The 27,262-nt window shown below is 47.0% G+C and overlaps 1 protein-coding gene across 1 annotated transcript in view; it reads right to left on the bottom strand.

The window, feature by feature from the left end:
- CACNA1G (calcium voltage-gated channel subunit alpha1 G) overlaps positions 1 to 27,262 on the bottom strand; it is a 148,746-nt gene that overhangs the window by 25,150 nt on the left and 96,334 nt on the right. The window contains exons 19-27 of the mRNA XM_059828045.1: positions 23,739 to 23,839; positions 22,422 to 22,545; positions 19,399 to 19,467; positions 18,349 to 18,533; positions 11,548 to 11,674; positions 8,113 to 8,238; positions 7,409 to 7,498; positions 6,609 to 6,822; positions 4,107 to 4,157 (exon numbers count right to left, since the gene is read on the bottom strand). Of these exons, the coding sequence (XP_059684028.1) occupies positions 4,107 to 4,157; positions 6,609 to 6,822; positions 7,409 to 7,498; positions 8,113 to 8,238; positions 11,548 to 11,674; positions 18,349 to 18,533; positions 19,399 to 19,467; positions 22,422 to 22,545; positions 23,739 to 23,839 (1,087 nt within the window). The remainder of the gene's footprint in view (positions 1 to 4,106; positions 4,158 to 6,608; positions 6,823 to 7,408; positions 7,499 to 8,112; positions 8,239 to 11,547; positions 11,675 to 18,348; positions 18,534 to 19,398; positions 19,468 to 22,421; positions 22,546 to 23,738; positions 23,840 to 27,262) is intronic.

Raw genomic sequence — 27,262 nt, 5'->3', positions numbered from 1 at the left:
AAGTAATTCCAAATCCTACAGAACAGCACTGACGCCGTTAGAACAGAGAGAGGATTTAGAGAGAGGTTGTAAAATGTCTCCTGTGCAGGGCTCCTGCACCTGGATTAGCCAGTGCGTGGCCTCATAAGCAGGGTTGCTAATTGTTCACAGATCTGCAAAGGCTGCTCCCCCTTGGCAGCCCCTCTCCCAAACCCCAGAGCTCCTTCCCACCTTTCCCAGCACATGCCCCCAGGTTTCCACAGCCAAACGTCTCTGGATGCTGCTCTTGCAGATGCGTCTGCAGCCTTAGAAAATTACCATTAGTAAATGTTTCATCCTTCCCCGTTAACTTTGTTAAGAGGGGATTTGTCAACCCTGTTTACGAATCATGCCACCACTCGCTTCACCGCTCTCCGCATGCCGGCCATGCGTATTAGTGCAAGACAGACGCTACCGCGAGATGAACCACACACAAACTAGCATGCTGTCCGAGGACTATAGAGAAATAGCTACTGTGTCTAGGTGGGCAGGGAACTTTCTGAACAGATAAACCATTTTCTTGCTATTGTATAAATACCATCTAGTTCACCGGACCCATGCGGTTCTGCAGAGAAGTTGGGTGTTGCTCACGTGTAATTATCCAGGCGCAAAGCCCGTGCCCCCTATCACACAGTATCGTTTCTAATTATTGCAGTAAAGATCTAAACAATACCAACATCTTGGGAAATACAGACATCTGTTAAACTCCAGGTGGTGAACTCCACAACTAACACAACACCACATTACTGTACTGTTACAATACACTGTGTCAAGAACAACAAGAGCTCTGGGTTAGTCTCGGTTATTACTGGAAAGGTTAACTTGGCTTCCCGGCACACATGGCGTTAAAGAAAAGAGGAGGAGAGCAAATGAACAAAAGAAGAATTGGCAGAATGAGAATGTGAGAAGATGGGGAAATACAGCAAAAGCCCACTACGAGACGTCAGGCTGGTAAACAGGGTGTAAATCAAGCTGCTTCACCGTGGCTGGAGGCCAGGAGTGGGGGAGAGGGAGAAGTGGCTCAAATTTAGGTGGTGTTGCACTGGAGAAAATCAGCTCAGACAGCGGATCCTAAGCAATCTCCTCCTAACCCAGGGAGGAAGGAGATTCTGCAGCTGGTTGAGAGCTGTTTTGGGAGAGTCCCACCTGCCCGCTCACCCTGGGCGACGGTGGTCTAAGGGGACTGCGCCGGCAAGGGGAGCGGGTGCCTGGCAGGGGGGCACTCGGTTTTAATTTATTATTTTTACGGGCTCTCAACTCAAGTTGTTTCCCAAGCAGATATTCTGTACTCCTCTTGGCATCATCCTGCGGGACTGTACCTGATCCCCTTGATGAGGGCTGGGAGGCAGAGCACGGCAGCCCCAGGCAGCTCCAACCTCTGTCCTGGGGTAGCCAAACTCATTGCCGTCCTCTCCCGCCCGTTTGGAAAGGCACTGACCATTGCTGTTGCAGGATAAACACTTCCCACTCCTAAGCCTGCTCCGACTTCTCCCTTCAGCTTCGGCGATCAGAGCCCAGCTTTGGGGCATTAAGCCCCGTGCCACTGTCCATCCGACAGCTCTAGGATGTGACCTACGAAATGGCACCAGTGACCAGCAAAGCAGCGCTGGAGGCACCCCCGATCTTCCCGGGCAGTGCCACTGCCAGCTCCCAGAGCGTCCCAGGGCTCAGCCGGTCTCTGCCGGCGCCGCAGGAGATGTGTCCAGGGCCACTCTCTTCCCATTAACTGCATTTTCTTGGGGGGAATCGGGCTGGGCACGCGGCTCCGAAATATCTGCGAATAGCGGCTGCCTCCGAGTATAGCCCTGTCAAGAGAGAAATTGCCACTTTCCCCGAGGTGGCTTTCGAGCCGGAGGTGCGTGGGCACGGGAAATTGGAATTCACAAGAGTGGGACAATTCCATTACTGTCTCCTCCAGCTTCTTCCTTCTCCTATAATAAGGGAATTAACTACTTTGCAGGTCTGAGTATATCTGAAGGACGGTGGCAAAGCAGTGAGCAATGAGCCCGTGACACAGCTGGATTTACAAACTGTATCAAGAATATTATTAGGTTAAAAAGTAGTTTGCACTGAAGGAACTTTTTTTACTTAAACACAGCGTTTTACTTGGCTTTTATTGCACTGAATGGATTTATTAAAAAAAAAAAAGGCAAAATGGAAAATGACAAATTATTTCCACCAAGAAGATTCCAGTTGTGACAGAATGTAGACTCAACAAAAAAAAAGGAAAAAATAAAATTATAATATCTCACTATGCACCAGGCAGCAGCGCACACACACACAATATTCCATCTTATCTTCACAGAAAGAGAAAAGAAACCCTCTGTGAGTGCAGAGATGTGTGGAAGCTTTGGGGTCACAACTCCAGATTTCTCAGTGAACCACAGGAGGTTCATCTACAGCACCTGGGACTGATTCCCTAATATCCCCAACAGTCAGGTTCAGAAATAAAACCTTTCTATTCCCTCACACCGGTGCCTGAAGAGCAGCATGGCACATTCACTACCACTGGATCCAAAGAAAAGACAACAAAAGGAAACACAAAGCACAGACCTGACAATTGCACGCGCTTTAAAGGCAAACTCTAAGAGTCTTTCTGAGCCTGCGCGGGATAACGGAGCGGTTTGCAATGAGTTCAATGCCTTAAAAATAAAATAAAATAAGACAGCCTCGATGTAGCTCTGTAGAACCAGGAGAGGAGTCACAACCAAATAGAAAGAAGCAAAACCAAAGAGACCCCCAAACCCAGTGACAACACCCCCCCATGCTGCCCCTGTTTCGCGGGAGAGGACAGGAGGCCTACCAAGAAGAGCAAGAATGAAGGCAAAGAAATAAAAATACCAGGAATGGCAATGGGAAGGAGATTCAGGATTTATTAAAGCATGTTGTGGTAACTTCCAACAAGGCCTTAGAAATATAAGGTAGGAACCTCGATCTCCCTGAGTTAACCTCTGCAGTGAAAGCCGACAGCCCTCACCTTGCAATTTTTATTTAATCAAAACTCCCTGCAATGTGTGAGAGATGGATGGAGCCCTGCTCCCATCTCAAGCAGTGGGAGTTTGTTCACAGGTGAGAGTTTTAATGGCACAATTTTCCTAGCATATTATTTTTTGTCGAAAATTACAGCTATATTTATTTCTACGTTGGCGCCTCTTTAATTATTCAGGCTAATACTCTTAAGTTATGAATTAAACAAAATGCTTGCCAGATCAAAGCTTCTCCTAAAAATAAAAAGAGCAAGGGACAGATTTGCAGCCCTGAGCACGGTCCTGGCGAAGGGGGACAGGAAAGGGAGATGTGAGCGAGCCCTGGTCGGGGTCAAACCCCCAGCAGCGTTCAGCCCAGCTGGTCCATCCCCACCAGGACCTGGAAAGGCTTTGGGACGGCATCTTTATTTCTTTTAATTCACAAGATGCCTCATGGATTGAGCGACTCTCAATCAATACGAAGAATTTACAAGCTGGGCAGCACAACAGCTAAACCCCACGTCCATGCTGAGGGTTGGTGTGGGGCTGATCTCTCCGTTAAAGCACTGGGGCTCTGCACTATACTGAATGTTACCCTGCTGAAAAAATACTGTGCCTCCCTGAAGCACAGCGTTAGTGGAGCAGTGAGCAAGGGCTGGAGAAATAATGAAATAACCTCCCTAAGTGAGACTGCCTGCCTTCCAGAGACACTCCTGCAAATTATTCAGAGACTCCTAAGTTGGTGTTTGCAAAGCTAGAGTAAACAATAAAGGACCCATTTCACAGTCCAGTCATTATTCTCTAAGAAAAAAAAAAAACAAAAAAAAAAAAAGGAGGAAAAAAAGCGCCATGAAAAGTCTGACAGTGTCTTAATGAAAACCAGAAAAAAAAAATACTGAAGAACATAACATGATCAAGAGGTAAATTAAGGGTTTGCAAGTGGAGTCCTGAGCCAGGTCTGCAGACCCGCAGTTCGGAATGATATGCGTGTGCCATGAAGTAAGCAAACGAGCTTTGCACCACACACACGGTTTAGTGGGATGCCTCACAGCAGCGGTGGCCAGCCGTTAGTGACACAGCACTGCCATTCAAGTGGGACGAGACGTGTCGACTTCCCAGTACCTTGCACTGCACTGGCTGAGCTCTCCATTAATACATCATCCAGCATTAGATCTAAAAGAACGAAATGGCATTAATCACCCGGCAGGACACGCGGCAAGACTTCCCTTCCCCTTCAGAGGTCCATACGGCTCTCAGGCTCTCCACTGCCTCTACTGGGATTCCTTGTGGGATCTTCTCCTTGTGCCTCATAAAGGGTGGGGTCAGGTACGTGGGCTCGTCGTGAAAAAGGAGGGGCTCTTGTGCTTCTCCCACGTACACAGGTGGAAGCCCAAGAGACCCCTGAGAACCCCCTTGCTTGACGACAATGAAGGTGAAGACGCTTCTAAAGGACGGACTTTGTACGTATCCTGCTGGGGCAGCGCACCTTACAGCGACCACTCCTGCATCTGCCTACATCTCAGCGAGCTGGGATCTCACATGCTGTTCTGGTTTTCAGATGTCCGATTGGGTAAATGCATTTGAAGAGTCTACGATCAAAAATGACTGTGCAACCAGTTAGATGTCTACGTCTGTCTCTGACATCCATAGGTTGGTTTGGGCATCTGGGGACACTCAGGAAGCCCAGCTGAAAGGAACCCCCACGCAGTTGCTGGCATAATCAAAGCCCTAGTCTTGGTATCATCTGCAAGTTCCCACCATGCAGAACGAAGCTAAGCAATGACATCTGTTGCCTCCGAGGGCAAAGCTGGACATGGGCAATTAAAAGCAACGTTTCACTGAACACGAATTGGGAAAACTGTTCTGAAGCGACTTGGAGGGCTTCATACTTTGCATTTGAAAGGCTTTTATGGCGATTGAATACTCAGCAATATTTGATCCTCAGTAAAATAGCTGTTTATTGCCTCTTTAATTAGGCATTTCATAGGACTGAATGAATAACTACATCTCCAAGGACGGTTTGTGATTCTTTCCCACTGGGAAATTGCCCAGACTTATGTCTTTTCTTCATCTAGTTCCTCTAGCATTATAAATAAGGTCATTAATAATAACTAAACATCTATTTTTCTTCTACAGAAATGTCTGCTTTCCAAAACTGCAACTTTAAATAGGGATCTTTCTATCCAGCCTTTAAAAACATTTTCTAACTCATCAGCTTGAAACTGTGTTTGGGAAATTGGACTGACCAAAAGAGCTTTCTAGGCATTTCCTTGATGTGAAAAACAAAAAAGAAACTCTTCCCATCTGTATCCCACTTAACTGAGAACAGTCTAACGTGTCCTCCACCGCTCTTGAGGGAAGCCTCTATCTTTCCACTGACCATCGAGGAAGCCAGGCTCTCGGCATAAACCAAAGTTTGATGTCCAGAGGCTGGTGTGATACAAAACCTGTGAAGCTCATGGGACTTAAAGATGTGACCAAAGGAAAGTGCTGGGTAAGTGCTGAACTGAGAGAGGCTGAGACACCGTTGTGGTACGTGGTTGCATGATTAAACCTGTCACAGCTATTAAACACCTCTTAGACTACTAAAAAAAAATAAAACAGACTTAATATTACCAACTTTCGGAACAAACGCCTGATCAGACAGCCTCTTAAACAGTACTGAAGTCTGTCAAAGATAGAGAAGAGATGTGAAAGGGGACACGGAGAGAGCAGCAGGCGGACTGACCAGGGAGGGAAAGAGTGCAGTCACGGACATGGAGGGCAACGGAGAACGTTCAGTCAGAAGAGAGAGCATGCGAGAAGAAGAATACCTCCGACCTGTGGCCTCTGGCTGACTTATTTCTTACTTATTCAACCAAATTCAAAGAAAAAAAGGACTCGAGGACAAACGTCAGGTTGGAGACTTTTGACAGAGCAGAGGTCTAGCCTCCTTTCACCTGTAAAGCCTTCTCCAGGCAGGGCTGCAAGCTTACACATCCAGTTTGGAGTTTGGTTCAATTTGCATCAGTGCTATTTTGTCTAGTTAGTTACTCTCCTCAACTCCTTTTTTTTCTAATCTGTATTTCTCAAGCAAATGCATTGATATGTTTCTCTAAGGAGTTTTTAAGCATTACTAGAATGAGATGGCTCCATTATTTTATTACACTCTTGAATAGCAGTGGTGCTACTGTGCCAATAAATAAACCTGCTTGATAAATGGGACAGGTAACATCACTGTGGCATTACAAGGCTGTAATAAACCAAATAGTGAATCCAGTTATCAGCAACAGTGCTCATGACTCAGAAGATTTATGGTGCCATCCGGCACTGCTGATCTTTGCAGTTGTCACTATTTGTGTAATACTGAGCTCTGCTATCCAAGAAGCTCCAGGTCTGATTACTATTATATTTTAATTTAAATAACCTCCAATGGAAAGGTCATTGCAAATCATGCAGCCATTAAAAAGGCTTCCATGGCTCCTTGCTCAGCCTAAAATGACACTATTTCCTTCATGCAAATTTTATAACTGGACATGCTTTTGGGAGAAGAATGATCACCAGACGCGAGGCAGGGAGGGGAGGGAGAAGGGGATCGTGTGGAAGGTCAAGCAGGACTCAGAAAGATGTGGAAAGACTACCGACCAGCCATCTGTTTCTCCTTACTCCTTCTCTTTTTCTCCAGCCGGCGAAGCCTCTTCTCCTCCCGCCTCTTGGCTTCTTCCTCCTCCTGGTGCTGCCGACACTTGTGGAAATTCTCCACCACCACCCCCACAAACATGTTGAGGACGAAGAAGGCCACGATCAGCAGGAAGGAGATGAAGTAGAGGAGCATCCATGGGTTGTAGTTCATGACTGGCTGCAAAGTGGAGGAAGGCAAGTGTCAACTGAACCTCACAAAAAAAAAAGGGAGCAAATGGATACAGACGCCCCATCCACAAGACCCATGGGTGCCCCTTTTGAGGCAGCTCGGTGTGAATTTCTTCCTGAAAATTAGAGCCCTCTGAGACATTTTGACTGAAAGCTCCCAAAGCACAAAGCACGTTCAGGACAGAAGAGCCACCTCTGTTCTGCCAACGGCAGGACAGTAGCATCCTTTGCAGCTATTTTAAGTCCCTTACTGAAAACCTGTACCTACACGAAGCACTACTTTTCTCCTGAAATGTCCAAATTGTTTAGAAAGTCAAACCATTCTTTGATAGGTGTGGTTCTCCTAATGCTAGTTACACCAGTCGTGTTGCAAAATCTGTGGGGAAAAGGCTAGGTCCAAATCCAGACTTTTCACTGGACTCCTTGTCACGCCCCAGGACTTGGGTTAAATGCCTCCCTCGATCCCAACCCCATAACCCCATTTGACTGCAGACGCCAACAGTATTTTACAAAACAAGAGCCAGAATGTGCGACCTTTGACAACTCACCTCTTACAGCTCTGCTAGAGCACGTACCTGCTGGTCAACTCCCACAGCATCTAAGCCATCGTACATGATATCCACCCACCCGTCCTTGGAGGCCAGAACAAAGAGAGACATCAGGGCCTGGAAATGCATGGAGAAAAAGTTAGACGTAGTTGCACTAAAGCTCTTTTACTTGTAACATTTTACTCCTCTTTGCCCTTTCCTCTCTGAGGATTGTCATTACCTGTCTGATAACGGGACACTTTGATGCCTGAGGCTTCTCCTGGCAGCAAAAAACCCTATCAATGTCAGTGCCCCGTTCAGCAATGAGCGCTAATTCGGAAACCACAAAGCCGAAGTCAAAAGCAGCTTCATTTCCACCCTCCAGGCCTCTACTGCTCCCAACTAATTAGTCCTTACCATGCTGCTAAAATAAGGCTGTGTTGCAGAGGTGGTTGAAAGTGTCCGGCTCTATTAGACAAGCCCTTCTGCAAGATATATTTGGTTTGTTATGTAGCAGTGAAGCAATTAAGTACTCCACGAAGCCACATGTGCTTGTTCTGTTCTGAAAAGAAGTGTATGCCTGCTTGGAAACACTACCTTTGGGATTTACAGAGACAGAATGCTTTGTATGCGAACTGAATATTTACTGCGACTGGTAGTGCCCTGTAAGAAAATCCCGTGGGATAATAATGCACAGGTTTTAAGTCAAGGAGGCAAAGGAGCAAAGAAGCAGATTACCATTCTATTAATACCTGGCCGAGATTATCAAAATTATACTTGTGCCGGACCCATTTGTAGCTTGCTTCTGTACAATCCGATTTATTTGTGATGTTTCTGGTGTCCTCCCCCTGGCAGACAAAAAACTTGCCTTTGAAAAGCTGCAAAACACGCAAAGAAGAGAGGAAAGGTAAGGGTTCGGTCCGCAAGATTTCTCTGCAGACGATGGGCATTTCTCCTGGGGTATTTTGCACAGCCCATACCAACCACAGAAGTTAAGGGAAATGGCCCCATCTGTGCAGGTTAAGTGTGAGCAGCCTGTATAATATGGACCTGATGAGCAAATACATGATTTCACATCATTTAGGATACCCACCTCGTGCATTAGGTTGTTCGGTTCAGTGATCTGAGACTGGCCTAAAGGCCTTTGCCTCTGGGTCACCAGCTCAAGTGTAGCCCTGGCCAACAGCCCAGACCAGCTAATGGCTTCTTGCCACACGTGGAATGGCTCCGGCGACTCCAGCCCAGCTAACGATGCCGGTTTCAAGAGTCACCGACAAATTAAACGTAACAGGGCCCCTCTGTCAGCAAGGAAAAGGTGGCACTGAAGCGGCACAGCGATGGACTGAGCTCTGCTCTTCCAGGTCACAAGCGGACACGTCAGAGAGGAGCAGAGCTGCTGCGAGTGATGTTGGGCTCTCACGGAATCAAGAGTGCTGTCAGTCCAGCTATGGTCTCTGATCCTGAGTGCTGTTCTCCAGCCATCATTAGGCTCTGCAGACCGCGCAGGGGTCAAACATTCCTTGTGCAGAGCTTAAGGAGTCAAGCCCGACTGGTGTTGGGTACCTGATCCTGAGCTTATTTCCTTTGGTGTAAGCCCGGAGAGACACAACTCCTGGGGAGTCAGCTCCTGATTTACACCTGCACGAGGAACATGAGCCTCCACGCACTTAATTCTAGACCTGGTGCTTCCTGCACACAGAACAGAGAGTGGCAGGGGATGATTACTCCTTCAGACAGGGTGACTGATGCTAGCAGGATGGATGGTATCAAAGCCTGGGAGACATCCAGCAAATCTGGTTTTATTTGCTGACAGAAGCTACTGACATTACTATTTTGGGGGGAAATGGCAGCCTGCTCTTCAGGCTCCTTAGAACACCACCTGGGTATAGAGAGAAAAGACACTGACGGGTTTTGATCTGTTGTTCTGGACAAATATCAGTAGAAATAATAGCGAACAACGCATTACTCCATGGGTTTCCTTCAGAAATCAACAGCAGAAGGATGTTCTCTAGGCATGCAAAATTGATGACCACTCAGCGCAGTCATAAAACTTCTGGATGCAAGAAGAGAAGTATTCCCTGATCTTTCCATGGAGAAACACTATCCGTGGGTAAGGCAGGCTGGGGAGATATAGCCTTCACAGAGAAAAGTTTTAATTAAGCAGGAAGGTAAACAACTGTTTTTAATATATTGTCTATAAATATAACTTCTCCAGGAGCCGGACTGTAATGCCACTCAGATGGGAGCAGTAACACAGCTACTAACGGGGTTTGGAAATACGAAGCCCAATTTGAAAAAAACGCTGATCGCTCTCAGTGCTTCAGATTTTAGCACTTCCGAAAATGAAAGACCCAGTGTTGCCTTACTCTACTTGTTTTATCAGTCTCTTTCTTGTGTCTTATTAATGACTATCAACGTGTGGACAAGCGCTACAATAAAAACAGTCTCGCTAAGAGGAAACACTGTTAGAAACCTGGACGTCTGGCTTTTAATAGCATAAAAATCTCTAGTTTGATCCTCAGTTTATATTTACATGGGAAAACCAACTGTAACTTTGAGAGATCATCTTTTTACAGAAAATAGCTATGGCCCTCATCTTACACCTAATTAGACATAAATATTAACTGAGAATTTTGCATCCTGAATACAGGATCAGTCTTGCTTGTATCTACCACTTAAGCACATCAATAGTCATGATAATTTAACATGAGACTGCAAGTCACTAGGGAAAGCAATCACAATTAGCAGGGAGGAAATTCGAAGAGCATGCTGCAAGTTTTGTTGTTTGGCGTAAATCTTCCCGTGTCTGAATTTTATATTGTTTTACGGCATATACTTAGTTTTATGAATCTGTTTAGTATAATGGATGGATGTTGTTGTACTGTAATGCTAAGCCAATCTAGCTGCTGAAGTGGTTATGGATGGCATGATTTTCTTCTCTGCTTATTTTCAATGCTGTATTTATTATTTAAACAGTATATTAATATAAAATATCATATAAGACACCTTTCCAAAACAAAGCCAAACAGAGCTGCTTTCCAAAGCTGGCTGTGACAGACCAGATAAACTTCAGAAAGAAATAAGTGTTATGTCAGAATATTTATATGAAACAATCTCTTCTTCTCAGGTAATGAGAAACCAATTGCATTGGAAACTCTGCCACTTTTCCCCCTGGGTTCCTGCACTCCTGGGACTGAGGATATTGCCAGCAGAGCTGGCAGGAGCAGACTCAGAATTCTCCATTTCTGCAAGCTTTCAGTTATACAAACTGTCAGAATCTGAATGAACCTCCAGGTCAAGATCTCTCTGGAGTATACAAACCAACAATTTCAGCTTTGAGAGTTTCTATTTCCCCATTGGCTTATACCTAGAAGAAAGGTGGAGGGGAGATGTCCCCATGTTATCTCCCAGATGGAACAAGAACGGGATTTAACAGTTTCCCTGAGCAGAGTTTTTCTGGTGGTACATGTCATGCCTCAGGCCTGACCCTTCTGTGGTGTGGCTGGGGGAAGAAAGTGGAGAAACAGCTTGATTCACGTCCCGCTGCAGGCAGAGCAGAAGTCCTTGTGGTGGGGAAGGGATGAAGAAAGCCCATTCTGTGCCTTTGAGGGGGTCATTGTGTTGGCTTTTGCATCACTGCATGCAACAGGGAAGCTTCAAGAAAGTTCAATGCATCAAGGGACACATAGCCAAGACTGGGCAGTCATGAATCAATGTGTCTTGAGAGCACTAGAAAGGCCATGCTGTGCTGCTGGGGTGGGGACTGAGAGCCGCATAAGCCCTTGGGTCTGAGTCGTGTCAGGCTGTTAACCATGGCAAAGTTACAGATTCAAAACCAACACACGCTTCCAGAGCTGGGCAGAAAACCTCGGTGGAACCAGAGAGAGGCAAAACCAACCCTGCTCACTGACTCTAACCATTGCTCCTTCAGCTATGGCTAGGGATGAGCGTAGCTAGGCCACTGTTGTTAGGTTGTAATTGTTATGAGTTTTTAATGGCTGACCAATAATGGGAAATCTGCTTCCTCCTCACTAGGAGCAAGGAGCTTTCCTCAAGAAGGCCAAACGGCACATTGGTTCAGTTTCAGAAAGGCTTATAGTGTGCCCATGGGTACAGATACCCAGATGTGGGGCCATCTGGGCTCATTACACTTTTGGGTTAGGTACTGAAGCTTACAGGGGACTCACCTGAACTCCCAGGATCCCAAAGATTATGAAAAAGGCACAGCAGATGACCACGATGTTCCCAATGGGCTTCAGGGATGACATGAGAGTCTCTACCACCAGCTTCAGTCCTTGGGCTCGACTAATGACTCTGTGGGGGCAAGGAAGCACAAAAGCTATGTTAGACCTGTTTTTGCCAAGTTTTGCATCCTACCAAGCTAGAAGATGCGGAGAAAACAGTGTTAGGGAATTTTTTAGAACGGCAAATAACTCAAAAATCATGATGGAAGAAGCAGTTCTGGAAGATTGACCTGTGAGATTATGGAGGCGTTTGAGGGAAAGGGGTCTCTGCCTACACATACAGCTTTGCATAAAAGAAGAGGAGGAGGAGACCACGTATGAGGAGCCAGGTCAGAAAAGCCACTGGAGAAGGACCTAGGAAAGGAAGATATATAGGCTAGCCCCATATTTTTCAAGCTTGGAATGATGGTTTTAATCTAACCCACTACTTATATTTGATCCGTTCATTGATCAGCATCTTCTAGTTACCCTTCACTGTAATATATTCAAGCCTTGGCATTTTCCTTTTCCTATCATTTGGTCCAAAGAGCTCTCTAGGTTTCCAGCCTTGATCACACCTTCCCCGGGATCCAGCCTCTTGGTTTGGGCCACCCACAAGCACACACGTTTATGCCTGTAGCCTGTCCAGGACTGCAAAGAGAGGGCCTCCCAGTGTCCACTCCGGCATAGTTCTAGACAAGGCTCTTGATTTCCCTGTCTCAGTCTGTGAAACAGAGCAGCCACTCATACACAGCTGCCTGCAGATCTGTAGTGATCATAGAATGGTTTGGTTTGGAAGGGACCTTTAAAGGTCATCTAGTTCAATCCCTTCCTGCCACGAGCAGGGACATCTTCAACTAGGTCAGGTTGCTCACAGCCCCGTCCAGCCTGTCCTTGAATATTTCCAGGGATGGGGCATCTTCAACCTCTCTGGGCAATCCGTGCCAGCGTTTCACCACCCTCATTACAAAAAAAAGTCCGTACATGTCCTTACAGTGCTGCTGTGTACAGAGACCTGAGCTACCCCCCTCAGTACTATCAGAGTCTCTGCTTTATACCCACTGTACAACCTCAGCTACTGAACCAGTGGTGTCATCCAGGTGAAACCTCACCAGCAGGACCCACAGGCATCTTAACCTTATTTCTGTAGCTCCTCTCCATCTGGTACCACACAGAATTTCATAATAGAGGATTAGATCATATGGAAAGGTTGGGGAAGAATAATGTGGACGTCATGACTGAAGCAGGTAAAAAAAAGAGAAGAAACTATACTATACTCTCAAGGACAATACTACAATGAAAGGACAAGGCTTGTGCGATTTAGAGAAGCCATCTCACCATGCTTGGCAAGACGACCGAGGTATTCAGGCTCACAAACCTGAAGGTGGAGAGCTGGGGGACCGAGAAAGGCATCTGAAAAGGTTGCATGCTTCTCTCCTCCTGATGCCAACTGGAATTAAGCATTTCACTAGCTCTGTAAATCAATTTGTACTGATGCCATAGAAACTGTGCTTTCCCAGGGCAGAAATAGCTGTCTGCTGTGTAAGCCGGAGGTAGGGAAGCGCCTGTGTGCTGCTGGGTACCGGCTGGTGACTCCTGTGAACACTTGGCACTCAAAAGTACCACAAACTTCCCCACCTTCTTATTTCTGCCTGGTTTTCTCTCTTGCCATGGGAGTCCTCTCACCGCCTCTCCCATTTCGCCCCAAGTCTGGCTGCACCACCTGAAGCACAGCTTGGAGTTTTGTTGCCTGGAGAGAATCCAAGTTCTCCTCCTCTCTCCCCTCTCCCGGGCTGTGGTGCTCCCAGCAGAGGTCCCCATGGACACATCCACGTGCCCAACACGCATGGCCTCAGCTGGGACCTCAGTCAAGCCTGCACCAACCCTCTCCTGCCCCAGAGCCTATGGGTTTAGCAAACTGCAGAGCCCAGAGCACAGGCACCAGGTCTTTCAAAAACTGTTGGCTTTAAACAGTATCCTGAAAAGCTAAAAATGATTTCCCTTTTTTCTAGTTAAATATTTACTCGAAATGTCAAGGGTAACTCATCAATTATCATTTTAAAAAAGAAACAGATGGTGGTATTTTTATCCACTCCCTTACCAGTGAAACACAAAAGGCAGAGGCTGCTATTCCTCACGCTGGAAGTCTCTTACAGGTAGCTGTTGTGGCTCCCTGTTTCGGACACCTCAGCTTTCCTGATGCTCACATCTGGGTTATTTTAGGGAATGAGCCACGGGGTGAGATGGCTCAGGGAGCAGAAGGTTGCTCAAGGCTGAGATGCCCCAGAGGACGGTGTGGACCCCATGCAGCCAGGGCAGCGTGCAGACTGGTCGGCGTGGGCTGCCAAAACAGCCCACGTGAATCAGCCCAAACTGAGGTCCTCGCTGGGGCAGCTACGCTGCTGCTGTTGCGTTGTACCTGCACTGATGCTGAGAGCCGAAGCCAGCTAGCAGAGGAGGCTGGACGGCGAGTTAGCATGCCCAAATGAATGAGCTGGTTAATCCAGCCTGATGGCAGTGTCCGCAGGGCAAGGGCTCTTCCCACTCCATCTGAGTGCACAAAGCAAGCGTTGGGCTGGATAGTCTAAGGCTAAGTTGCTCTTCTGGATCCTCAGATGGCCTAAAGACCTCACCATCCCTCACCTATTACCCTCACACAGTCCTGGGTGAAATACTACAAATCCCAAACTACAGATGGGAAACTGAAGCATGGGAGGACCGCAAGCCATGTTCTTACAGGTACGCAGGCACCTCATTTCCAATGATTTTTATAGAAATTAGGTACTTTGGTGCCTTTAGGGATCTTGACTTAGGTATTCTGCCCACTGTCACACAGGATGGAACCGAAGACAGGTCTTCTAAATTGAAGGCCTGTGGTCTAAACTACTGGAGCATCCTTAAATTTTGGGGAACAAGGAAGAAATTTAGTCTCCAGAGCCTAAAGTTGGTAATTTTCTCCAACACTTATTAAGAAAGCCTATTCTAGAAATAATAAAGTGATTTCCCTTGTGAGATACTATTTGGTATCAAGCAGAGAGAGAAAATAGTAGGTTACTTGTCTAACTTCGCAGTCATGTGTGCTGAGAAAAAAAGGGCTGAGAAACAGCAGCATTTGGCTGCTTTCAGAGTTTTGATCAACCAGGGAATTCCTCAAATGAGAATGCATGAGGGTAAAAGCTGCCACCAGTTTAGCTCCATGCCAGTGCTGTTTCCAGCCCTACAGGGAGAGAAGACTTTGAAAAGATTTTGAAAAATAATAGTTCTTACTGATAAAAACCTTCAGACCTTGGAGCTGCCGGGGCCTGATCCAATGTCGAGGCAAGTCTGTGCAAAGACTCCTGCCACTCTCCTGAGAGCCTGGTAACTCCCCAAGAAGTGCCAATGAAATCCTCAGCATCTCCAGATTATTAGTGTCAGCTCCAATATGTCAACACACAGCATCCCCACGCCTGATCAATATTGCCCAAGGTCCTGCTGATATCAGGCTTGTAAACTCGTATTATCTGACCCACCACTCCTGCAATTTATTGCTGAATGATCCAGCTGATTTGGAGCCCTCCAGGCATGCCAGAGCCAGAGACTCCCAGAGGTTGCACTCAGGACAATTCCAGTCTGCATCAGGCATATGACAAATGGGGAAATTGAAATGAGACCTTTTTTTTTTTCCAGTGTGAAGAAATGTTAACCCCTCGAGTTCCTCCTGGTTCTGCTGGTCTCAGCAGTCCCAGTGATGTTAAACCCCTGTTGGGAGACACTCCAAACCCACTGCCAGCCTCACCCTAGCTGGATCACATTTATTAATGTTAAGCCGGCTAATCTGATCAGAGCTCTCAGAAGAAGTAGCACTTAGGTGAAGTAGCAGATCAACATTACTTCCACAGATTAAGAAAAAATTAGCAAAGGCGATCATATGATAGAGAGAAGAGAGTCTATGAAATGACTATTTCATACTGCAATGGTATGAAAAGTGGATAATTTATCCATCTGCTTTGGAAGTCAAAGCCCAGACTCTGTAGAGAGTAAAACAGCACTTAAGTCCATCCACATTAATTCTGAATACATTTTCAATTTTGATTTCTCTTGTATCTTAAGCTACAACACTTGATCCCAACAACAGCAGGTTGAACGCATTAGGAAGGAATGTTATTGTATAAGCAATCCCTCTACTGGCTGAAACATCAGAGGGTCGTAGAAACATCTTTAAATGTCACTCCTTTCTGAATATATTTTTGGAACTCTGGTCTTAAAGCTGGGCTCAAATCCTCATGGATTCAATTTGGAGGCTGATAATCAATCATGCAATCAAAAGCCCATGATTGGCACACAGGCCAGTGGGTTTTTTAATGCCTGGGCAAAAGGCACAAGCATGTGTGGTTTTGTCCGCTGCATAAAGCAACGGGGTTGTTTTCACAGGGGAAAATAAGAGACAGAATGAGGGAGGTCTTTTGCACGAAGAACCCCTTTAGACTATCAACCAGGAAAGGCAATGCAGAGATGAGGGCTGTCCCTACCCTCGAGTTGAGTGTGACACGCACAGCCATGGCTTGGCTTCTCACTGTCAGTGTCCTCTCTGCAGCCTTGTCCCTGAGTGCCCACAGAAAGGGAGGACAGAAGGAACCGGGTTAGCTCCTCTGCAGTGGGGATGGAGCTGTGGTCTCTGCCCTACGCTTTCCTGGAAAGGAAAAACTGGCTCGGTTTCCACTGAGGACTTCACCCAGACACAGGGACTGGAGCCACGGTGTGCAAAGACCTCAGGTCGCCTGCCCCAGCTGTCATCCCATGTTGATCCAGCTGAACATCCCGAGCTGATCTCCGAGCCATGCGGCGCAGCCCGCGGCAACGGCAGAGCGGGCAGCTGCGGGCAGAGGCGTGCTCAGGGCAGCCCAGATGTGCATCGCAGAGGCAGATGGGTTTCCACATGCAGAGATTTATGACTTACTGAAAAGCCCCCAGTTTGATGGCTGCTTTTTCATTTCCTACAAATCTAATTACAAGGAAATAGAACTGATTGTGAACATATTTAGGGAATGGGCTTGTTGCTGTCTTTTTACATTTCCTTTGTAGTAGAAAGCAGTATGTTGGCTGAAAACGTCCACACACTCTCTTGAGAAAACATATCAAATGCCAACAGGAATGGAATAGCAATGGAAGACTCTAATCCTGCACATGCTCCAGATGTCAGGTCTTCCTCCAGCCTGCAGTAAGTGGATTGCTCCCCATAACTGCAGACTACTCATGCACATAGGTGTCTGCAGAGAAAGGCTCCAGTAAATGAAGACCCAGGTCCTGGCCAGGCAGACCTATAGAACTACAAAGCATCATACAGGGCTTTTAGTCAGAAAGGTGACTCTAGCAGGGCTCAGCACAACCCAAGCCTCTTCCTCTAGATCAGATTTAACCACACCACCTCAAAAGAGAAACTTGCACTCCACAGTTCAGAGATGGGAAAATCGATCCTTCTTTTACCCAGAGCTATCCAGATTATTTTGTAGATTTTCTTAACATGGATCAAAAAGCAGCTAAAACAGAAGAGCAGAGCAGCTCTACCGAACCAGCAATCTGGCAGAAACTGCCCCCAGAAACTACAGTTGACATGGAGATGCCAGGGGACACATGAAGAGAAAAAAGTCTGAATTGGAGTCACGTAGAAAGACAGTCTAGTCATATGGTCAGGGAACTGAACCACACCAATGGCGCTATCTGTCCAGATACAAATGATTAAAGCAGCTCACGTCCTAAAACTCACCAGGCACAACATACACATAGCCCAATTTAACAGAATATCTTTCATAGCTGTTGAGAATATTTGAAAGATATATGTATAGGCACGGCCATTGTTATTTAGACTTATTATTCACACAGGGGTAGTAAAACAACATCTTCTGTCAGAAGTAGGGTCCTATTTTTCTGTCCTGAAAGAGAAAATCCTGTCTCAAAGTGAACCTTTTATGAAGGAAGCAGCAGTAAGATATGACAGGCACACAAAGATGCTTTGAGCAGGAAGGTTTATTAGCTGCTGCATAACAAGAGCAGCAACAATGGTATTAAAGAGGAACTGTATTTAGCATGGAGAGAAACCTTCATGCCTTGGGGTACAGGACAAAACAGATGCCTGTTTGGAAGAGGCTGGTCCTTGGGCAGGTTCTTGTCAGAGGGTTGCCTGTCCCTGCAGCACGGGATACTGCCTGCTGTCAGAGATGGGGGACCGAGTTAGCAGGACAATTGCTTTCATCTTGTCTGGGCAATTTTCAAAATAAACGTCTCTGTAAATTTAACAGGGAACTGAGGGAAAAAAAGGCTTCTTTGCATTCCAGGTTAAGCAACAGTTTAGTCTCTGCTTCCTTAAAAATGATCTGCCACCTGCTACTAATTTCCTTCTTTGTTACGAAAGCCATTGACTGCCTGAAGGAAAGGGGGAGAAGAAGCTGTTAAGCTGCACTTTACACAGAGCAAATGAGAATACAAATAGCAGGGGATGTGTGTTTTAATGAGCAAAAGAGGCATTGATCAGTTTACTACTGCACTTGGGCTAGTCCCAAAACACAGCAAGCACCCAGAGCTCCTTGCGGCTCTGCAGGACCTGTGGACACTCATTGTCTGCGGAGCAGCAGGAGGCTGGGTGCAACGCTGGCAACAGACGCTGTGCCCTTGTCTTGCCTGCCGCTTCCCTTGCATGAATGCTGCTGCTGCTTATGGGAGAGGCTCAGCTCCCCCTTTGGCACACACACCCTACACTCTTTTAGGTCTTCCTCATCTTCCCCTTACCTTAAGGGCCGCAGCGTCCTCAGCAGTCTCAAAACCCGTAGCATCCCCAGGATTTTCGTGCCGCTGTCTGACACCATTGAGACCAGGATGTCGATGACGGAGATGAGAACCAGCACCCCATCCAGCACGTTCCAGCTGCTTTTCAAGTAGGCTTTCTCCCCAAAACACAAGCCTAGTGCCACCACCTGCCCGGACACCAAGTTGCAACAAATTATGACTATCGCATCCAATATGTTTCTTCCAGTTAGCAACCTGCTGAGAATGCATTATTTACAGATACAAGTCTGTGAGTCCATTTGGTTCCCAGTATAGAAGCCTAATTAGACAAATCAGCAAAGTTATATTGCAAGAATACCTCTGCAGAAACATCCCAGATTGTCCCTTACAGCTGATATATTTTTAACGCAGCTAAACCAAGCTGCACAAAACTGTTCCTAACACGTTTAGCTCTGGCATAAAAAGTTTGATTGTATTTTATTCCTACAGACTGCTGGAGTAAAGGTTCAGAGTGGCTGACCCAAAGCAATCATTTACAAGCTTTGCAAATAAAGAAACTAGAGAAACTTTCCAAAGAAAGAGCAATTGTTCTGTGAGATGATTATGAATTACACAAGAGAGATTTACAGCAATGGGTTTCTGAGCCTCCCGCCTCAAATCCAGCAAAATGTTTCAACGTGCTTAAGCCTTTCCCTCCTCAGGAAAGCACATAGCTGTTTAGGTTGTTGAGGACAATTGGTTGTTGAAGACAATGGGACTTACATGCATGGTTGCAGTTAAGCATGTGTTCAAGAGCTTTGCTGAATAGGGAAGGATTGCTGAATTGAAGCATCCCATTGCTCATATAATGGTGTAAATCAAGAGCAACTTCAGTGAAATTGTTCTGATGTAAAACGTGCTCAGAATAAGGCATGTGGTGGGTATTTGAATACGATTCAGAAGAGGAAAATATACACCTCGCTCATAGCTGGTAGACCTAGGGGTTTTGCGAGTTCACCGTACTAAAATATCACTAATATAATACAGGAACACTTATCCTCCAGCTACATTTACCTTAACTGTCATCTCAGTCAGGAAGATAACTGTAAAGATGTAGTTGGAGAGCGTTAGGAAAATCCGTTCCTATAAAAAAGAAAATGAGAGACAATGTTTTATAGCCTGCTCTCCGCAGCTGTACATCTCCCTGTGCATATTTGGGTGGTTGCTAACTGTTCTCCAGCTTCTGTGCTGAAACAAGTCTCGGACTGTTGGCTCGCAAAGAGGGGAAAATCCAAATATTTAGACAGTAACACTCCGCACGGTTCAGCACGGCCAGTGCCCGGGTCTGCGTCAGCACCATGGACAGGGGCAGCCGCCGGCACCTGCCCCCAAATCCCCCCATCTGCCCCCAAATCCCCCCATCTGCCCCCCAAATCCCCCCCCCCCCCCCCCCCCCTGCGAATCAGGGAGATCTCCCCCCCTTGAAGCACGCTTGACAAATCTCTACCTGCCCCTCACCTGCGGACGTCACCGCAGAGTACAAATATCACTGAGCTCCCAATTCTCCTAGAAATTAAGTCAATATTAGAGTGGCTGTGCTGCAAGGCAAGCAGGACCCACGGGACGCTGAAGCGCAGCTGGCAGGAGCTGTCACAGCTCCACGGAAGCCAGCGAAGCTCTGGGGGTTTACGCCAGCTGAGACCTGCCCCAAAAGGTTGATTCACTTGCCCAAAGCCACAGGCTAGACCTGGGCGTGAAGCCCAATAGTCTCATCTCCCAGTCCCCCGCGCTATCCACCAGACCATGCAGTCCTCACTGCCACCGTTCTGCAATAGCAGCTAGTGATTACAGATGAGACCATGGACTGGTTCCCTATCTGTAGTTAGCAGAAACCTTTCTTTTTAATGATGATCATTAAATAAATTACACTTTTCCCTAATCCCCGAACAATCTCTGATTGCCTGTACTGAGAAGTGGACAGCAGAAGGTGGAGGCTGGAGGAAAGATGATGCGTGTGCATGTATGCATGTGCGCATACAATTGAACCAGCCCCAGTTCTGCTAAAAACAATTTTGGATTTATTTCTGCCGCTCCCTACAGAGCAGTCCTGTAAGAGATGCAGATCTCTCAGTCAAAATGAGATGCAATTTAAACAAGACAAAACACCCTGGCAACTCTCTTGCTTGCCAGATCATGATTTACTGAAAGTGACTCAGGAACCAGAGTAGCTTGTTTCCATACTGGGTCCATAATTAATTAGGTCCTAGACCTGCACTGTGATTGCATGAGCTGTGATAGGAAACATCTCCGGCCGTTAGCTGACTGCCACACAAAAGACTGCTGTAGCGGGGTAGGCAGTGTGCAGGAGAAAGAAGGTAGGGACCTGCTTGTGGAACTGGAGATAAAACAGCAATAGCGTGGGGCAGCGACTGAGGATATTACATTCCTCTCTGGCAAGCACATGGCTATTTTGAAGGATAATCTCCCCGGCCCATGTCGTACACTCTGCAATGGGGAGTGCGTGTTGGCTAGCAACAGCATCCCCTGTTCCGATAAGCCAGCTGAAACTGGGACAAGGAAACAGAACTCGCTTGAAGCAGCTAGAAAATCCACAGCTCGGGGAAGCAAAGTACAATTATTTTAAACAACTCAAGCTAAACTAACTCTCTCGGTTTCCAGATGAGAGCTCCATCAGCTCAGACAGGGCCCGCACACTCCTCCTGGCTCCCCTGCTCCCTGCCCCATCGCTCAGCATCCCCCTTCTTCTCCCTGCTGCTCCCAGACCGCGGTCCAGCTCAGCTCCAGCCCTGGATGACCCATTTTGGTTCCCTTGGTTATAACCTGATGCTGATTAACCTCACACCAGTCCCTGTCTCCTTTCCTCGCTGCACTCTTCCAATGCCCAGGGACACCACAGCTCATCCTCCTCCTCTCATATAAAAAGTACTGGGGTTTTTGTGCTACAGCTTTTTGCTGTGGACTCCTCTGACTCATGCATGTCACCCCATTCCCTTCATCTCTGTGTAACCACAGCTCCTTTTGGAGCCAGCCTTAGTGAATGGTGACTCTCAGAGGAAACAGCAAGGGGCTCCAAAGAAGCATTTGGGATTTCAAGGGACATTCTCAGGATGCCCCATTTGGGGAACAGCAGGGTGATTTCCTCCTGCTAGATCGGCTGGCAAGGAGTCCTGCTCTCTTCTTGCAGCTGCGAGTTGGTGCACCACGAATGCATGATAACCAAAAGAAAAAAAAATTGATTTAGGGGTGGGACCGCTGGGCAAACTATTACAGTAAGGAGGACTACTAGGGAAAGCTTAAAATAGGCACAGAGCAGCCAAGACTCCAGTTTTAAGGTCTTACATTGAAGATCCACAAAAATGAACAGCCTGACACGCCTACATCAACAAAACAGGATTCTATACGATTGCAATATGAGCAGTCTTTTGCGATACCTCAGCAAGAGCCCATCGTATCTCTCAGCCACAATCTATGCTAAAATAAAAGAGCAATAGGATGATTCTGCCCCTCTGATTAATGGATGTTGGTGCTGTGAGGGTCTGGTTTGAGAAATCCTTACACAGTCTATTAAAACAAAATTGTTCGGGGAAATGGCATTACAGCACATGGATCAATTCAGTTTTTCTTGTGTCACAACAAAGCTGATACACAAAGGGGAGAGAAGAGTATGAAATGAACAGTTTCCCCCATTCCCTTCGCACCACACATACGTGCCCGTGGAGAACAGATGGAAGAAACGAACATTGTGTTGAGAGAGGAAAAGTGTTTGAAGGTTTATCAGAGAAGGAAACTGAGACAGATGTCATGCTTATGTCATGTGTTAAAACCTTGATTGTACTTGCAGAAATGGGATATTCAATATATTGCAGGCCATGAGCTCTGCTCTTGTACTTTGAAAGGACACTGGGTAGGGACCAGGAGAGTTCCTGCACCTAATTCAAAGGATACGCAGGGGGTGTTGGCAGCTTCCCATTTAAAAAAAGAGAAAGAATGTGAGATCAAGTGCAGAGCAGTGGGGTCCAAGCCACAGGTGTTGGCCCCACGAGGAGCACAGGAAAACGTTAACCTCAGAAACTCACAGCACTGTGAGGCTCGATTTTGGGTCGTTCCATGGCAATGGTAATGCAGTTCAGGAAAATGATCACCAAGACGATATGATCAAACATCTTGTGCGTGATGATTTTATTGCACATCAGACGGAATCTGCCAAAAAAGAAGAAAAAAAAAAAAAGAAAAAAAAAAGAGGAGACACAGACTAGCTATTAACGCTCGACTGGTTGGGGAGAAACGCAGCAGCTCGACGCATGGCAGGGGAATCGAGCATTCTGTTTGCAAAGCAGATGAGCTGCAATCTCCCAATCCCCTCCCTGGCAGAGCCACACGCTGCAGGCAGATTGGGGTATGGATAGAAAAGAATCTGAGCTACAGAACTGGGCCACAAATTTCAAGCCCTGGTAATGATCATAGGGGATTTCGGGTCACTTGAAATGGAGCAGCTGCTTCCACAACTCGGACATGCGGCCAGGTTTGGATCCAGTCCCCTACCTGGTCCATAGTTCTCAGGTTTAGCTTAAATAAAGGAAGAAGCACTCTCAGCAAGCCCGTAAGGGTTGAGTGCACATGGAACAAAGGGACAGAAGCTATTTATTGTGACAGATGGCTGTACACTGACCCAGGATTTATAATACCGTATTACATTTCCCAAAGTCTGTTTCTGAAAATCTCTCTAATCTTTGTATGAATGAACTCGAATGCTGTCCAGGGCCCACCCAGCTCAAACAGGGGAAACCCTTGTTGAGCATGGGTGCATGTCCAGAGGAACACGTAGGAGAGCACGGAGCCCAGATGGCCCCGGCACGGCTGGGTTTTGGGAAGGGCAGAGCTGGGGGTGTGCAGGCGAGGAGAGGGTGTTTTCTGGGGGTTGTTGGGAGAGGGAGGAAGGGAAGGGGGAGAACACAGAAGTCCAGGCAGGTTTAGGGGGTCAAGGAGTGTCCTTTGCTGTGTTGTAAGTGTGCACTGGAGGCAAATTCAGATTTCTCTGCTTAATGCAGCACCCTTCCCCTTGCTTCAAACTCCCCATGCTCTGCCGAGTAAAAAACTTGCAGAGCACTGGCATCACTGACAAAGCAAACAATGAACTTGATAAAGCTGTAGCCATGCCCTGGGCTACGGGTCTCTACTGGACACTCCTATGGCAGGGCCATGCCCGCCCTGGAGCAGCTCTCTGGAGCCGGCGGCCGTTTGCTGCGTGACCCCGATGTAGTGCTGGAGCACGGACGGGGAGTTTTGTGTACCGACACAGAGAGACCCATCTGGGATAGAAGGGCAGAGCGAGCCATCGTAGCGAGGGCATTGGTGCCCAGCACGCCACCACTGCTCGAGCACAGCTGCCTTACCTTGAGTGAGGGGCGAAGATGTAGATGGACCAGGAGTCTCTCTCTTTGCAGCAGGTGGGGAGACGTGCCCGTACCCACGCCTTCATGCGGTCTCTTTTGCTCTAGGAGGAAAAGGTACAGCAGAAACGTACCGGGAGGAAAACGCAGAGAAAACTGTTAAAACAATAAACCCCCAAAACTTCCAAGCAAAGGGCTTGGGGCAATTTTTCACCGAATGCATATCTCCAAGTGCTCGGTAAAGCTAAAATAAAATGATCTTCCCAAAAAAGACCCTGCTGGGCAGGGGAAGGAGCTCTGGCAGCTGGGTGAGGGCTGCGCCGGCCCTGCGAGCTCACAGGGTTTGGTCTTGCTTCTTCCTCCGCATGGTAACTGCATCTGGCGCAGTTAGCCAAGATGATAAACATGGTAAATAAAATCCTTGTCCCAGAGGACTGATAACCCACTCTGATCAGCCTCACTCCCTCCAGATACCCGTCAGATGCTTGCTTGAATCTTCTAAGGTTTTTTGAGTATTTTTGTTGGTTTTTTGTTGGTTGGGGGTTTTTTTAAGAATATATAATGCTTATGTCAGAGTTTATAAAGGAACCAGAGGGAAGGATTTCCTGCTGCTGGCTGGGCCAAGCCCTATGTCCATGCACCACGGGAAAGCTGAAGAAATCGTTTGGGACCTGAGTTTTGGTCCAGGAATGCAATGGCGAGCATCTGCCTCTCATTCAGCATGAACAGATTAGATGGGAGATTATAAAGCCAGAAGGGAACATCGTGGCCAGCCAGACCTTCTGCATGAACACGGGCCATCGGACTCCTGCAAATTAATTCCTACTTGAAACCACAGCGCACCCTCAGCCACACATACTTATGTTTTAGACTGTCTGCAAGGTTGTTTAAGGCCAGGAGGGCAGACTGTAAAAGCCTTGGCCAACAGGTCAACTAAAGACATGAAAAATTGGACGCTGAGGGGAAGCCTTGTCCTGGCTGCAACAGCCCTTGGATTAGGCCCTGTCACCTTCTCATCCATAGGTCTCCGAGGGGAGGTCAGGATCTTTAATCCAATTGACATTGCAGTGCTAGCATCCTGAGCATGGACAACCAGCAGAAACCAGACGAACATCTCGCCCACCATGCCGGGGCTTTCCCAGCCTTTCCAAATCAAAGCACCAGAAGATAAATCCACAGACCGGTGTGTGCAATATCACTGCAGTGCTTTGCGTTTACAGACAAATAAAAATGAATCCTTGGTCTTTCATTACCCTTATTTTCCTGCTACCACTTGGGCTTAGATGTGCACACACGTGGGAACGTGGCTGCACGGGCTCTTTGAAGCTTTCTTCTGCAGATGTTCAGAAAAGGAGCTGCGAAGCACAGTGCAGGAATCGCCGCTCGCACCCCAGGAGCGCCAGGACCCTTGGGCTGAGGCACTTTTATTTATCTCACCCTAGAAACAGGGAAGGGGGATTCGTTTGGAGCCAAACTGTTAGCAATTGGAGGTACTCTGGACTGTAAAAATGGGATTTGTTAGGGTAATTGAGTGGAATGGAAGAAGTGCTTTCTGTTCCTATATGCACTCAGCCAGTGGTCTCATTAGTGATGGGTAATAGCTAGTGTAGTGTCCATTTTAATGAAAGCACTTGGTGACAACCTGAACCCTTCAGAAAATGAAAACCACCCTGTGAAAATAACAAGAAAAGTTTGAATAACAAAAAAAAGCTAGATCTTTCTACCCCTCTCCTTCAGCCGTCAGTCTTTCCCTCCCCTTCCACACAAACACAGACCACGCCACAGCACACCAGGTTTTGGCCACGTCTTGGCTGTTTTCACATCCCTTTTCCAACTCCAGAAAAGGAGTCAGAACTGCTCCCTTCTCTCTAAACTGTATTTAATAGAGCATGCATCCTTGGGGTTGTGTTATCCCTTCGAGCAGCCTAGTTAGTTTAATCATCCATAGATTTAACAAAAGTAAATAAATGGATAAAAATCAGGTGTCTGCTCAAAGTTGCGGTGAGAACAGCAATTGCTACTCCAGCCTCTGGACATGGAATAATAGCTGTGACTCGGTCCAGTTCATTTTGCGAGCTGGAAGGTTTCCAGAAGTATCTATTATTCAAAGCGGTTCTGGTATTTATCATGAGGATTTGTAGTGAATGGTAATGCGTCAGCAGCACAGAATGCTTCTTTATATTCCTTTTGTCCAATTTTAATGCCAAAGATATTTTGGGGTTTGGCTAATTGTTGCAGCTCGCAGTTCATGGGCTAAATCAGATAACAAAGGCAAAAAGTGATCTTCCATCATGTCTCTCTATTCAGCGCGTTAGAGTAAGGGCGAGCACCAGGGCTTGGCCGGGGCAGGCTCGGCCGGGGCCACAGCCCGGCTGCTCTGTACGGGGCCAAGTACATCCGCAGAAATCTAAAGTCAAAGGAATTACTCCAGATTTCCACCAGTGGAACCGCGCAGTTCAGTTAATTTGAGCCAAATGTAAGATATTTGTGAAATAAAACCCGAGCATTTCCAGCCTAAGTCCCATCAAATGCTTTCTCCGTGAGGTCCAGACACCCATCAACTGCTTACAATCAGGCTGATTGCTGCTTAAGCCTGCATTATGTTCAAAGCGATATATCAATTATGCGGTTTAAATCATATCTATTTGTTCATAAAACACACCTGGACAGGATGAATAAAGATGCAGGGGGAGAAGAAAACTACTCTTTAATTCACTTGCCAGTGACAGACAAAATCTCCCTGGCTAAGACCACCCAAACTGCCCCCGCCGGGATGCAGGCAGGGGCCAGGACATGGTGTGATGCCGCTCGCTAACAGGCAGCGGTGCTGCCTTCACCCGGCAGCGTGCTAACGGGGCCCTCCGATCCCATAGCTGCTGATAAATAGCCGCTTTTTTTTGTTGTTTATAGGACTTTCAGATATTAATGTAGTTCTGAAGGCAGGATGAAAGGCAGTTGGCTTTAAAAGATGACTGATGCACTCCTCGGAGTAAGGGAGAGGCTTAGATTCATAAAAGATTTATTATAAGGAATGGGGGAACCGCTGAAAAACGCTCCACGAGCAGCAACAGACCTCCAGGCAAGCTGGAAGCTGCACGGAGGCGCTCGGGACCTGATGATTTAATTTTAAATATGGAGTGGGGGCAGGCAGAGAGGCTTTGGGGAGCGGCTGGACTGCATGCCACGGGAAAAAGTGCAATAGGCAACAGGGAAAGGAGCCGCGATTGCAATGAGGAGGGGACACATTTGGTTTCAGATTCAATATTTCCCTCGCTTTCTGCTCTGAGCACTCAGCAATTTGGGTAGGAAAGCACCCAAAACCATCCAAAATCCAGCAGATGTGAACAACAAAGACCTCGCAGCAGATCCCTGATCTCAGTCACAGCCACGTGAACCCAACCAGGCAGCAGATCACGCTTTCCGTGAAGTTTCTCCTTGCCTGCATTCGCGCAATGAAGAACAGATTTCAGTCCCCTGATTTTATACTTCTGGGGAGAAGAGCTATCAGGGGCCTGATTCTGGCCCCT

This window comes from Gavia stellata, chromosome 22 (genome assembly GCF_030936135.1).
Source record: "Gavia stellata isolate bGavSte3 chromosome 22, bGavSte3.hap2, whole genome shotgun sequence".
NCBI classification, from domain to species: Eukaryota; Metazoa; Chordata; class Aves; order Gaviiformes; family Gaviidae; genus Gavia; species Gavia stellata.
Note: the sequence above shows the minus strand (reverse complement) of the source record. Positions and strands in the feature narration are given on the sequence as shown.